Below are 15194 nucleotides of genomic sequence, written 5' to 3'. Positions count from 1 at the left end.
TAGTTAGGGATTTAGGTTTTAGGGGTTTGATGGTTGGGGTTTAAGGTTTAGGGGTTTGTAATTTAGGGTTTAAGAAACATGGATTAGGGGTTTAAGGTTTAGATTAATTAGTATTTTTTAATTTATATATTAAATAATTGTAAAAGAGATAATATTAATTTTATTATATTAACATTATGATTATAGTTAAGATTTAAGGGCAGTTTAGGATTTACTATTTTAAGGTTTGGGGATTATATATGGATTTAGGGATTATGGATTATGGATTATGATTTAAGTGTTGGGATTTAATGTTTAGGGGTTAAGAGTTAGGGGTTAGGGGTTAAGAGTTAGAGATTTAGGGTTTTAAGGGTCGGGTTAAGGTTTAGGGTTTAGATTGATTATTTTTTAATTTATATATTAAATATATTCTTATATAATTGTAAAAGTGATAATAATAAATTTAATATATTGAAATTATGAGTATAGTTTATATTATTTAAGAGATATATAATAGATAGACTTTATGTATATTGAATGGTTAATTTGGGGTTTAAGGCTTATTTGAGATTTGTTAAATGATACAATTTTATACAATTAATTAATGCTTTTATATTTAAAAATACTTAATCTAAACCATTTGATATATTTGATATGGATATATAGATAATTATTTAATTTGGATAGGACCAAATTATAAGAAAAAAAATACAAAAGTAAAAATGAAATAAAAAAAACTAAAATTTATAATATTATCTAATTCTTTTAAATATTACTTAAAATTTTAATTATTCTTTATGTAAAATGTATATGAAAGTTACAATAATTGAATATAAAAAATATGAGAGCTTTAACGGCGTTTTCAGCAAAAAATGCCGTTACTAGGTATTAAAATTTCTCAAAACGACACCAATTCAATTGAAGAATTTAAATTTTTTAGTACCGACGTTTTTATTAAAAACGCCGCAAAAAATGATTTCAGCGCCCAAAAATTCCCCCCTGAAACCCCTAATTTCACTTTTAAAATTTCTCCGCCTAGTTGTCTTGCTCCTTCTCTCGTATAAATTTCTCTTCCTTGTTTAATTTATTTCCATTTTGTTTTGAATAAATTTCAATTTCCTTTTTACATTCGCCGCTGCAAGTGCAAAACCAAGGGCTGTCATCTTTCGATTCCAAAAATTTTATTTTTTCTCCTCGTAGATCCTTCTCCAGTTCATTGTTCTTTTTTCATTTTTCATTTCATTTCAGATTTTTTTTTAAAAAAAATTGTTTTTGAATACTGTTTTGGTTCAGTGAGGAAAGTGCCGAGCTTTGTGGTAGTCAGATCTAATGGAACCATGAACTTGGATTTTCATTCTTGGAATTTTTGTGAGTGTTTCTGTATTAGGTTTTAAGAAGCCGAACTAATAGCCTTGCTTAACAGCAAGCACTACATACCAACGCCAGCTGAAGATGGAGACGGAGAACCAGAACCCTTTTCAACTTGATGTGATAAATCTCCTCGCTTTTAACCCTTTTCACAACTTTCCTTCCCTCCCCACTTCCAGGTTTGCCCCTTTTGTTCCTTCCCTCCCCATTTTAGGGAGGTCTTTTATTTCATCTTTAGTGCTGATATATTTTCTCCTTAGTCTGGACTATGTCTTCTTGTCTATTATACCTATTGAACACTTCTATTTTGAAGTAAAATTGTTATAAACAACATGGAGGTTTTATTAAGCAACGAGGGTTATTTCTTCCATTGGCTTGGAGGGCATGAAATTTGTTTGAACTCTTTGAAGTGAATTGTGGTTGCATTTAGCTTTTTTTAACAAGTATTTGTTTGATTTATGTTTTCCTGAAACTTTGGTACTCTTGTTCGAAGCTAGGATTATAATTTGTTCTTCTTGCTTGGTACTCTTGTTACTCTTTGTTAGTTCGTCACATGATAGGTTCTTTTGTCTCGGTTTACTTACGATGGTAGATTAACAGATGATTCCAAGTTTGTCCTCAATATTCAACCCAATTGTTTCTGTTTTCTGTAATTATTACGACTGGAAATGCATCTTGATTTATTGTTGATTTATTGTGTTTTTTTTTTCCTTTTGATTTTTGGCGACTTAATAATAAGGCTTCATGGTTTAATATTGGTAGATCTTTATATTTATGACTAAAGTTAGATATGTTTCAAAGCTAGAAAGTAGAGTTGCAGCAATGGATGAATCTATTGTAAGTTAGATATAGCTCTTATTGTGTTTATTGAAGAAAAAGAATCGCTTAATTCCCATTATTGAGTTTAGAGCCATGGTATTAGTCTAAGTAGAATGCGAATTCGAATTGAATTATGCAATGGAAAAGCTTTACATATTGTATTATCTAATAATATCTTATTAGAAGAAAATTGGAAAATTCATGTATTTGAATCTAATATCTACAAGAGTTAAGATTTTAATTTGGTTCGTTAACTTGTTCTCCTTGTTGATGTCAAAATTTGTCTTCATGATTTTTTGAGCTTCCCAGCATTTCATTGTTAACTGCTCACATTTTCTATTATTTACAGTTGTTGATAATAAGTCGTATCTCCATGTTTTTTTTAACTTCCTTATTGCAGACTCTACGTAAGAGGAACTATCTTGGGTTACAAGAGGTAATAAGAATTTAACCTTTTTTATTGCCTTTATTGTATTTTTGTTCTGTCGGTTTTAAGCTGTTCCTTTTTTGTGGAATTAGTGAATTTTCTTAAGGAACTTGAATGTTTACTTATATGTATGAGAAATTTTAGCTAAGTTAATGTGCCAAAAATGGAGTTGAAGGTTTATTATTATTCATTTTTATTAAAAAAAAAAACTAAGTCTGGATATAGGAAGAATTGTAGACTTCTGGATTCAAATTCCGGACTTTCTCGGTGCCACCTTGAAAGGATAATTACATGAATTATTTGAGCTAAGCATCGGGTTTTGGAGTTTTCATTTCAGATTTAATTGGTACGAAATTGAGTAAAGGAAATTTATTTGCAGAAGTAAGGTTTTTATTGGCTATGCTCTATATTGATCCATAAATATCTTGGAGTTGCTATTATCAGTTGTCTTTAGTAAAATTCTTAGTTTCGGTTTGGGATAGTTTCCCGGGAGTTTTGGGTACCAAACACTTGAATGTACTAATTAAATACAGTGTCATGTTTGCCTGTTTAGCATTCTCTTGTAAGCACGCTTTATGATTGTTCCTTTCATCTGTTAAGTAATGAAGGATTAAGAAATTGCTGGTCTGGCACTGGAGGTCTTATCCTTTATGTTTGGATTTTGGACATGTTATGGTCTTTCTTTAGAATGTCCTGTGCTCCTCTCTTCAGCCTACATCAATTTCCCCATGTGTTCTGTGTGTCAATGGAGTTTAGATACTTCTCAAAGAATAGCTTTTTGTATTATCTCTCTGTATTTATTTTCTTTAACAATTACCTTAACTCTATCTTGCCACACAAAAGCGTCGCACATCAGGATCCTGGAAGATAGTAAGACAGTGGAGCCCCCTACCCACTTAGCTTCTTTTATTGCCCTGCTTTTGTTTCCATCTATCATTGGAACTCTTTAAGTATTTCATGCTATTTCTCTCAAAGAATCTTCCTGAAACATATAGAAAAATATAACCTATTTTCCAATTCCATTCATATAATATAATATGCCTATCGAAACAAGCTAAGAAGAGTTTCTTATTTGGTTAAAGAGCGAATCAGCTTGGTTAGGCATCTAGAGGGAAACTTGTTGGGTGACTGTGTAGCTTGAACTATTGCAATCATCTACAGTGCTGCAATATTTTGCATATATTGCAAAAATAATCATGAATTACTGCAATTACCTATATTCTCCGTTGGATCAAAATTGTTTTGTTTATTTGCAAAGTTTTGCAGGGGGGATGCGAGTTTATATTTGTGAGCACAATACTTCTCCTCCAGGTAACTGTAAACTTCAACTTATCTTGGACTTTCAATATGTCTTGAGGGAAACATATTCTTTACTTATGTCTTGAATTGATAATGCACTTTTTAATGTATCAGTGTTTAATAGTGATTAAATTGCTATTATAATTTGATTTTAATGTTATATGTTATTGATTTTTGGTTTATACATAAATGCAAGAAAGTAAACATCCAATAGCTTTGTTTATAGCCTCTTATTTTATAATTTGTACATGCATGCAATTATCTGCTTGTTATCTTGTGGATTCCCCAAGATAATAAGAAGAGTGCAAGAAAACTGCTTCGAGATTTGTTCTTATTCACAAGCTAGACAATTTTACTCTTCCATGTATATCCAGAGAGCCAGCACATAAAGACAGACCAACAAAACATACTCATTAGGTCGCTCATGCTTAATAACAATAAGGGTGGTTCCAGTTCAAAGGATGTGAAAGCTGCAGCTGAGGGTCCTAGAAAGAGGCATTGATTTTGTATGATATTTAACTTACCTAGAAAGAGTTAATTGTCTTATCACTCTCTTTAATCCTCATTTCAGGATAGGGATCTGAACATCCTTTTGTAGCTTCATTCATGGATCAGCACGAAATTGAGTAAAGGAAATTCATCATGCTATATTTTTCTTATTTCATGTTGAAGGCAGGCTTTGTAATTTATGATTTGAGATGAACAGTGCCCAGCATGAAGTTAGTCATAGGTTCTGCACGATCAATGAATGAAAAATATGCCAAGGCTGGAGCTGGAGAAAGCAGTTGTAGCTATCAATGGTATTATCAGAATGTGTTATATTTCCTCAACAATGTCTAATTTGAGTTTATAGAAGCAATAAACTCATGTAGTAAACAGTGGATGTAGTAAACCCATTTCAGTCTAATTTCAGAGGGTTTTTGAATTTCCATTTTAGTCTATAAATTTTCAAGTTTATTACTGTACATTTTGAACTTGTGCTTTTTTTTTTTTGCAATCAATTAGTTGCACTATTTGAACTTGAAATTTTGAACTTGTAATTTAACATGATTTTTCAATATTTTGACTAAAAAAATAATTTATTATATGATTAAATACTATCTTTTTGTCTAAAAGTATATATTTAATACTAATTAATTTTTGATATTAATAAGGTTTGATTTTAATATTTAATATTTTTAAATGTTTTTTAAAAGAATGGTACTTTTAGCGGCGTTTGTAATCAAAGCGTCGCTAAATGTCTTGAGTTATAGTGGCGTTTGTGAAAAAAGCGCCGCTAAAGGTCTTGAGTTATAGCGGCGTTTGTGAAAAATGCGTCGCTAAAGGTCCTGATCTATAGCGGCATTTTTGTAAAAAGCGCCGCTAAAGGTCCTGATCTATAGCGGTGTTTTTGTAAACAGCGCTGCTAAAGGTCCTGATCTATAGCGGCGTTTTTGTAAAAAGCGCCGCTAAAGGTCCTGATCTATATCGGCGTTGACAATAGCGGTGTTTTTTGCGGCGCTTTCAATAACGCCGCAAATTCTTTTAGCGGCACTATAAAAAACGCCGCTAAAAACCTGTTTTGGTGTATTGGAAAACAGGTTAAGCAGTATACACTTGAAACATAAATTTTTGCTTATGTTGCTTCTCCTTTTGCTACCATTTCGTACACTTCCCTAACAATTCTCCATTTTCCACTTTATAGTTTATATCTAATCAAAAACCAAATGGGGACAAGGGGGCTTACTCCTACCTCATGTCTTGGACTTTTCTTTTGTCTCCAGATTCCATCATCCATCTCAGCATCGATTCACTTACTTTTTCTTGATCTTGCATGGTTACATCAATTTGGGGTGACATTTCAATTCCTTCCTTTTAACTATCTATCCTCCTAACATTCACCTCACTTTAGGTTTTTCTCACCTATATCAAGGAACAGTTTGAGAAGCTTACATATGCATTCGGGTTTTGCAACATATGCATCAAAACTGTTTTAGGAGAACAGGATTTTCATTCGTATATTTAAGCGCTCGATAACTGGATCCACAATAAGATCAATTGAGCAATAAAAAATAATACCATTTGTTACGGATAATACCTAAGATCATTCTTGATATCTTACTCAATTCAAGAACATACATGATCATAAATGGATTATTCACTAGTTTATAGTAGTACACCACACTTTTTGGTACATTTTACATATATATCCAACCTTAAATAAAATATGATTGATTTAAATGCACTTTCATATTGCATACAAACAGAACTTTTATTTGTCGCCGAATCTGATACAAACCCTGGACAAAAGCAGTTGTTTAAACACACTGAAGAAAGTACGGTGGAGCATCAAGAAAGTTGGAAAACGGTCGCCTTTAGACGGGTATTGGGTCAAGGAACAGTGCACGGACATCATCTTTCACATATTCTGGTTTTGTGTATCCATGTCCATGCTTATAAAATAAATATGTTACTCGAGAAAAGTTCAAAATTCGTAAGAGCAGATCTCTCGGGCCGTCTGTTTGTCTCATGCATTCTTCATTTAAATCCTTCCATGCATCCTCCAGGATTTTCTCAAAGTCTTTAAGAGTAAGCTTCTTTGAAAGGCCATGTTGGTTCATGTAGCATTCCACACTAGATGGACAATGATGTCTCAACTGCTCGAACTTCAATTAGAATGAGCAACCATTGAATTAATAGTTAAAATTTTTATAAGGTTATTATAGTACAAATTCGAAGAGATGCTTTTATTAACTGCATACCTTATGCGACACTATATCATTCATGAGACGACCTATAACATCTAAAGCCTTCATACTTTTGGGTTCCTTTCGCAGCCATATAAATGCTTCTATCGCTGCCATTTTCCCCATTCCTATAAATGATGTTGGATGGAAACGACAAAAAGGATTATAGATTACCTCGAATGCCCTTCTGAACAGAAATTAAAAAGAGCGGTGTCTTTGCTAAAAGACAAGGCCTATAGATGGTGGCAAGCAGTTGAGAGGGGAACACTCGCAGAAAGACTAACTTGGAATTATTTCCAACAAGCTTATCGAAAAAAGTACGTGAGTCCCCATTATGTCGAAGCCCGAAGACGCGAATTTATCGAGTTAAAACAAGGAGACATGTGAGTGTCAGAATATGAAGCGAAATTTCTGAGATTAAGTTGCTATACTCTCGATTTGGTGGCAAAGGAAGAGGACAAAAGTGCAAGATTTGAAGAAGGGTTAAAATATGACTCAAAGTTCAAGTGGTCCTCTATTAAGAAAGGAATTTCATAAATTTGGTTGAAAAAGTCAAAATCTTAGAGGAAAAAAAAAGAGCAGGAAAAGAGGCGGAAAATTCCCAATAAAAGGGATTCAGGTTCAAACAACTCGAACAACAGACCTGTAAAAAGGACTAAGCAGCAACTTGAGCCCACTGAAGAACATGCTTCAAAATGTCAACATTGTGAGAAATATCACAAAGGAGAATGTTAGAGAAAGATCGGTGCTTGCCTTAAGTGTGGACTTAATTGGAAATAGTGAGTTTTAATTGAGTTAGGACTTAATTGGAAAAGAGGTAAAATAAAATATTAATAGTAAGTCTTGACTATGTGTATTAATAATTATATATGAACTAATGTAAGGGAGTATTAAAAAAAATACTATAATAGTTAGATAAACTAGAAAAGAAATTGAGTAATTATATAAACTAATAGAGGATAGGTATAGGTTGAGCCCTAAATAGATATGTACAATTAATTGACTAAAATAACATGAAATAAGATACAATTTAAGTGGTAAAGCACTCTCCCCTTCTCTTGTGGTCCCAAATTTAAATCTTACCCTTCCTTTTTATTACAAGAAGAAATAAGAATAATTAAGCGTAAAAATCAAACAAGAATTGGGTAATTGCCCATTGGTTAAGGTGCAACCTTTCCATCAAATTTGTGTTCAATTCATGTCTCCCCCTTTTGCTCTCTTTTTAATTTGGCTAACTTTGGAAAATTGTAGTCACACCCCAAACTTTAAAAAAGATACAGTAATGCCGAAACGTTTCTAAACCTTAGAAGTTCGCTCCAATCTTAATTAGAATTCATATTTTATCATTGTTTAAAATTTAAATAGAATTAAAATTCCATATTTTTTTACTTTTTTTATCCTAATTTGAAATTATATCTTTTTTTAAATAAATTCAAATAGAAATATATATCCATATCTTTTTTATCTTCTTATCCTAACTAGAATTAAAATTACTCATTTTCAAATCCTAATAGAATTTATCCTTATTCCTTATATTTATTCTCTATTTTTCCTTCAAAACTCATATTGCAAAGTTCTTTCAAATTCTTGGATTCTTTTTCTCTTCCATTGTTAAATCGGTTTTCAATCAAGGAATTTAAAAATCGTCTCTCTTTTCTCGACTAGATCATCAATCTCTCCAAAGATAAGGTTTTTAAGTCTTCAAATCAGGTGTGAGACCTAAACTTAAAAGATTATGTATGATTAATTGTAGTGTTAGGAAACTAAAAGAGTTGTTATGTGAACTATATAATATGCGAACCTAGAGGAAATATCATGAGAGTACTGTAGGAATTATAATGTGAACACGTAGAAGTTATATGTGAACCCATAGAAATTATATGGGAACTGTAACTGCTTGATAGGTGAGTTATACATATTTAATTAAGCGAACCCTACACATACTATGTGCAAACTCTACGTATGCTTTATGCGAACTCTTGTATATGCATCATTGTTATTCTTTGTACACACACCAAATATACGTGTATATATGTGAGATTGATTAAATGGCATCTGATGATAAATTGTGACAATAAATGTGCTAAACAAGCATAGTATCAAATTTTGATAACCAGTATGATATGATGAGTATGTGTGCATATTACATGAAATTGGGAATGGATGACGGAGGAGTTCCGTTGGAGATAGTGACAATTTAAGTCCACACCGAAAGTTAGTACTGCATGAAGTAGGCAGCAATGTTATCCAAAATGGATAAGCTAGGATGGTAGGCTAAAAAGCCACCAAACTAGGTCAATCAGGATGGTAGTTTATGTGTAAAGCCATCGAAACCGAACAGAACGGGATGGTCATTTTAAAACACCATCAAAACTAGACCAAACCGGGGTGGTAGTAATAGTCATCATCACAGATGACCAATGAATGGCCATCATCGTTGAAAATCAAATTCGGGATGGTCAGTTGTTGTTACGTGTTATGCGAGATGGTGTGTCGAGCAATGCTCGAGGGCGGTTTGGATGGATGGGTGGGAAATTAAAACAAAAAACATAAATGTGCATCAATTATATTTTGTTTATGTATTGATTTATTATATGCTCCTCTTATTATGCCTAAATTATTATTATGTTATGAATTAAATACTTTACTATTCAATTGATTATATATAATGATTTAAGATTAGTCTCACACTGAGCCATTGTAAGCTCATTCCCCCTTTTCCTTACCTCTGAGGTAATGCAACAAATAGGATTTGAATCGGCATCAGAGGACCCTCAAATTAGAAAACCATTTTTTATTTAAGTTCTACTATTAGGTTTTATTTAAAATGTTCTTTAATCATTTATTTTGAGTTTGTAATTATTTAGTAGTTTCTCGTTTTTATAAATCTTAGGTTTGGAATTTGTTACCTTATTTATTTTATGCATGACATTTAAATATTACTCTAATATTTGCACGTCATTCGATTTAGAAAACTATCTTTTGAATATTTCTGTTGCTCTATAAAACACTTAAAGTTTTGAATAAATCTTTTCCTCAAAACCTAAACTGTTTTTTTTTCAAAATCTCATATTAATATTGTTATAATTAAATTACTGGGTAAATTTAGTTTAAATTAAAGAATGTTTTTCCTAAAAACTAAAAAGTGATTTTCAATCAAATAGACTCAAGTAAAAAGAATAGATTTATAGGATCACTTCGATGATTGAATGTAACGTTTTTGACTTACTCCCCCACCCATTCTCGCAATGCCCTCGTTGCGCCCTCGAAATGGCATTGATATTTATTCACCTCAGAAATTACTCGTTGCCTTAGCTTTTTCTCGACTAGTCTTAGTATTGATTAGTCCCACCCCATGGAACCTTCGCCTCAGCTTTCTTCGCCTTTTAGCTTTAGCCATTTCACACATTTGTACATCTTGTTTACAAGAAGCCACCGTTTTCACTTGCCACATTGTGACTTGCCTCGATCAGGATCTGATTGATCCACGCAACTAGGCTTCTACATGCCCACATTGAACAGTGAGTTGAACTTGAGTTTTTCTAATAGCTCCGGTCTATACGCCCCTCAACTTCCTAGCTTCAGAACTCTAAAAAGACCCCTATGTCCTCGCCAAGCCAACAAGTTAGAATGCAAAACACTACTTAAATGTTTGAAATGTACCTTACTCGCAATATTTACTCACCTCGATTTTTAGTTTGCATCACCATTTTATGCCCAAAGTTTGATGCACAACCCATCTTTCTCACAGGTGGTAGCTCCATTGATAGCTCAACAGGCTTCATATCGCTTTCATGTTCCACTAGCATTTCTGAAGGGGCAATCCAGCTGGTCAATATTCCTCCTATATAAAACATCATCTACTAGCTGGATTACCGACAATACCTTGGTTTCAACCTTTATATCTCGATTCACGAGCATAACAATTCGTGATAACATACCATTAATGAAATAATTTGATAGACAAAAGGAAAAAGAACCACATTAATCCTATCAAGGAAATTTAACCCAAGCACAAAATCATCGTCTAACTGGATTACCTCAGAATCTTCCTTGCCCTTTCATTGGTCGAGTTGTAGCTCCACTCATTGAGCTACTCCCATAATTGGGGTATCCTCGAAATTTACCACCATGATCTTCTTATTCAATTTCTTAAACGATAGACCAAGTTTCCTTGCAACTTTTTTCTGATATGAATAAGTCTGACTCCTGTATCAACAAGAGCACTTCTTTTCTAGCCTACGATGTTGATGTCCAAAAATATCAACCCTGCCTCCCTATTATTCCTTTTCGCAAGAGTGAGTATCATTGAATTAAACTTCGATGCCTTCCTCTCATTAGGCTTCGTATACTCCCCTTTACTAGTCGTAAGCAACTTAACTAGCTCTGGACAGTTCTGCATCATATGCGGACCACTACAAACAAAGTATTTCACTGGCTTCTTCACACTCTCCTTAGCCCTATTGGCTTCGACTCTACTCACGATTGAACCTAGCTTCATGGGCGTTTATTTCGGCTCATCATCACTTCTGACAACTGAAAAATTAGATATATTCAAACAATACCTTACCATATGCGGTTATTGACAAATGGAGTATTTTATTTCACTCCCATACTCTTTTGGGTTGTTGGATCTTCGTTTCTCATTTCGTGGTTTCCCATTACCATTGTTGCCATTTACATTATCACTATGTTCCTCTTCATCTTCCTTATGATCTCCCCCACCATTTCTCTTCCCATTGGACATAGAATACTCGAACTTATCTTTCCTCAAAACAAGCTCACCAAAAACTCACTATAATCATGGCTTTTGACAGTTCTTAGAGTTCTCGACATTCCAATTCCCGTTAACCCACATCCTCAACCATCCATAAAATAGAATGATGCCTCTTCCTCACTCAAATTGGTGATTTGAAGCATTAACTCGTTGAACTCTTTCACATACTCCCAAATTGTGCCTCGTTGTGAGAACCAATGCAACTTAGAATGAGCCTCCTTCTCGACATATTGAGGGTAAAACTACACTTTGAAGTCATTTTGAAACTCCTTTCAAGTTTCAATTACAACCTGACCAAGCTTTTCACCAGTGGACCTACGTCTCCACCATAAAAGAGCAAAGTTAGTAAAATATCAAGTAGCAGAATTTATCTTAGCATCATCATCTTTGATGCCCACGACACAGAAGTATTGTTCCATCTCCTAAAAGAAGTTTTCCACTTTATTTGCAAGCCTTAACCCCATTGAGCTTCTCCAATTTAGGGACATCCATCTCCCAATTGAGTGTCTTACCCAACACTCTTTTACCCACGACAGCTTGGCACAAAGCAAGCTACCCCACGAACTCCTCAACCCTTGTGCTTAAAGCCCTTATTGTAACCATTGTTTCCTCCTTCAAATGCATCACCATGGATACAACAGCCCCATCTCTCTTCGTTAGCTTACCCACAGTGGAATTGAGCATCCTTCGCATCTCTTCCACATTGGAACCAAGAGACTCCAACACCACTTCTTTGAGTTTCTCTTTCTTCGAGTCCAACTCCACAGTATGTCCCTCGATCATTTGATAGAATCCTTCACGTCCCCCATGGGCTACTCGAGATTGACCACTCGTTCCTCCAAAGCTAATAACATGTCCTGTCACATCCCTCAAAATTTGATCGGTTTAATGAGAGGTTTGATTTACTAAAATTAGTATCTAATTGATTACTTGATGTCTTAATGTCAAAAATTGAAAATTTAAAGAGAATTTAAAATGCGATCCCTTTTTACATAATGTTATTAAGATATGATTTAACTAAATTAAATTAAATGATAATGACCTTCTTATCTCGAGGTAAACAAAAAGGTCATGTCCCATAAGTTAGGACACGATGCCTTGAATCCTCAAGAATAAGCTTGCTCATTATTTGATTACTAATTAAATCCCATGCGTTTTTAGTTTTAAGGAGGGTGTTTGGTTATCTAGGTTCAAAGAGGAAGTTGAACCCCGTAAGTTAGGGCATAACTTCCCAAATCTCTAAATAATGAACATTATTTCGTAATGAAATGAAAACGTGCTATCGTCTCATTTATTAATAATGTATGCTTTAAAACGTTTTATTGTATATTCTAAACTCTATACGTTTTATTCTTGTCGCAAGTGGGTTTAAAGTATTTAACTTATATTTTCTGTTTGGCTTAATGTCCTTAATTATATTTTTAAGTTTTTTATTATCAAATTTTATTTTTTTAATTATTTTTTTACAGATTTGATAAAAGTATTGTTGGAAAAGTTAATAAAATGATGTGGAATTTTGGGATATAATATATTGTTTAGTTAACTTAATAAGATAATTATATGTGAAAATAATAAAATAAATAAATTACACATGAAATTAAAAATAACTCTTAATTTTAAAAAAATAAATGTAATTATCTAAATAAATGTTTCAAAATAAATGCATATGTTTGTTTATTTAGAGACTTCAAAAAGATAATTAATAAATCAAACCAAAAATATTGAATGTGTGCATTCATTTTGAAACCTTTCTTCTTCTTTTTTAACAGTACTTTTATCAAATATGTTAAAAATAATTTTAAAAAAATTAATGACAAAAAGATTCAAAACTATAATTAAAATTAATTTAACAAAATATATAAATATTAAAAATCAAATTTATCATTAAACTTTTTTTGTTCTGGTTAACCTTCAAATTAAGGTATTATAATTCTTTCTATCAAAAATCAAAACCCTTTCAATTATATCAGTGATGTAAACTTTAATGACTTTTGAGTCGCCTATAGGGTTCAAAGTGTAAAATTGCGTGGTTGATCAATCTTGCTGTCAGATGTGTGATTCTAACCCGATTTATTGCTCAAAACTTGAGAAATTTACGAAATAGTGGTTGTTTTCAAAACTGTCTAGCACCACACATCCATGTGCCAGGTCGTGTAGTAGATCGTGTTGTTTTTGTAGGTCGTGGAGGTAGGCCATGTGGTGGTGCTGGTGGAGAGCAAAGAGGCTGAAGTTGCTGAGGGTTATGCTGAAGGCAGTAAGGAGGCTTGAATACTTGATGATTGTCAGGCACATGGGAAGGATGTATATGATGAGACGCATTATGCTATTCCTTATGACCCCTGGTGCTGAGTGATTAAGCCTACGTTAGGTTTGATGGCCTAAAGAATCATGTTTTGAACATAAGAATGAGTGCCAAGTGAAGGCCTTTCGTAAGAAGTGGATAGTTGTCTTGCAAGGGTGATTAATTTTCTAGTAACTAATTGATATATAACAAATGAAGAAATGACTCGAGTAAATTATTGTGCTGCCACGTGTCCCAAACCAAAAGAGATATAATAAATTATACTACATTATTAGAAGTTTTTAATAAAAACTATAAATAACATTATTTTGACCATACATACAATTTAATGTTTCAAAAATAATTTTAAAAAATAAAATTTGATATTCAATGTATCCTATAGGCGAAAAGTCAAAATTGGCGCATGAAATGAAATGAAAACGTGCTATCGTCTCATTTATTAATAATGCATGCTTTAAAACGTTTTATTGTATTCTAAACTCTATACTTTTTATTCTTGTCGCAAGTGGGTTTAACGTATTTAACTTATATTTTCTGTTTGGCTTAATGCCCTTAATTATATTTTTAAGTTTTTTATTATCAAATTTTATTTTTTTAATTATTTTTTTTACAGATTTGATAAAAGTATACTTGAAAAAGTTAATAAAATGGTGTGGAATTTTGGGATATAATATATTATTTAGTTAACTTAATAAGATAATTATATGTGAAAATAATAAAATAAATAAATTATACATGAAATTAAAAATAACTCTTAATTTTAAAAAAATAAATGTAATTATCTAAAAAAATGTTTCAAAATAAATGCATATGTTTGTTTATTTAGAGACTTCAAAAAGATAATTAATAAATCAAACCAAAAATATTGAATGTGTGCATTCATTTTGAAACCTTTCTTCTTCTTTTCTAACAGTACTTTTATCAAATATGTTAAAAATAATTTTAAAAAAATTAATGACAAAAAGATTCAAAACTACAATTAAAATTAATTTAACAAAATATATAAATATTAAAAATCAAATTTATCATTAAACTTTTTTTGTTCTGGTTAACCTTCAAATTAAGGTATTATAATTCTTTCTATCAAAAATCAAAACCCTTTCAATTATATCAGTGATGTAAACTTTAATGACTTTTGAGTCGATTACGATAATTAGACGTAAAACAATTTAATTAGGAGCCATGAAAAGGACTGGCGGCTAACGTAAATATATATATCTCTATAAAAGTAAAAGTGAGACAAACAATCGCTGATACGATGAAAATAAAAAAAAAATTTATTTGAGGGAAATTAATAATTTTTTCCAAAATATTAAATATTTGTATAACAGATTAATTAGGGGCCATGAAAAGGACTGGCGGCTAATGATATGATGAAAATAAAATAATAATAAAAAAGAAATAGAATTTTTCCAAAATAATAAAAAACTATTTGAGGGAAATTAATAATTTTTCCAAAATATTAAATATTTGTAACAATGTGACTGAGAAACTAAA

The 15194-nt window shown here is 32.1% G+C and overlaps 2 protein-coding genes across 7 annotated transcripts; one reads left to right on the top strand and one right to left on the bottom strand.

Annotated features, from left to right (window-relative positions):
* The first annotated feature begins 989 nt into the window (after nt 1-989).
* LOC107922491 (uncharacterized) lies at nt 990-4821 on the top strand. 6 transcript variants are annotated; one of them, XM_016852557.2, is made up of 5 exons: nt 990-1037; nt 1403-1526; nt 2567-2602; nt 3852-3904; nt 4267-4821. In XM_016852557.2, the coding sequence occupies exons 2-5, from the start codon at nt 1432-1434 to the stop codon at nt 4392-4394; spliced, it is 312 nt and encodes a 103-aa protein (XP_016708046.1). In that variant the 5' UTR covers nt 990-1037; nt 1403-1431; the 3' UTR covers nt 4395-4821. The 6 variants fall into 6 exon arrangements, 2 of the variants coding, with proteins under 2 accessions (XP_016708046.1, XP_040943019.1); XM_041087085.1 differs by lacking the exon at nt 990-1037 and adding an exon at nt 1057-1175 and having other exon boundaries at nt 1273-1526; XR_005909328.1 differs by lacking the exons at nt 990-1037; nt 1403-1526 and adding exons at nt 1044-1175; nt 1273-1347 and having other exon boundaries at nt 3860-4821.
* A 1318-nt stretch (nt 4822-6139) lies between these two features.
* LOC107921739 (valerianol synthase TPS1B) lies at nt 6140-6862 on the bottom strand. The gene is made up of 2 exons (XM_016851558.2): nt 6634-6862; nt 6140-6537 (listed from the first exon to the last, which is right to left on the bottom strand). The coding sequence occupies exons 1-2, from the start codon at nt 6742-6744 to the stop codon at nt 6247-6249; spliced, it is 402 nt and encodes a 133-aa protein (XP_016707047.2). The 5' UTR covers nt 6745-6862; the 3' UTR covers nt 6140-6246.
* Nucleotides 6863-15194: the final 8332 nt, after the last annotated feature.

This window comes from Gossypium hirsutum, chromosome D01 (genome assembly GCF_007990345.1).
Source record: "Gossypium hirsutum isolate 1008001.06 chromosome D01, Gossypium_hirsutum_v2.1, whole genome shotgun sequence".
Lineage (NCBI taxonomy): Eukaryota > Viridiplantae > Streptophyta > Magnoliopsida > Malvales > Malvaceae > Gossypium > Gossypium hirsutum.
Note: the sequence above shows the minus strand (reverse complement) of the source record. Positions and strands in the feature narration are given on the sequence as shown.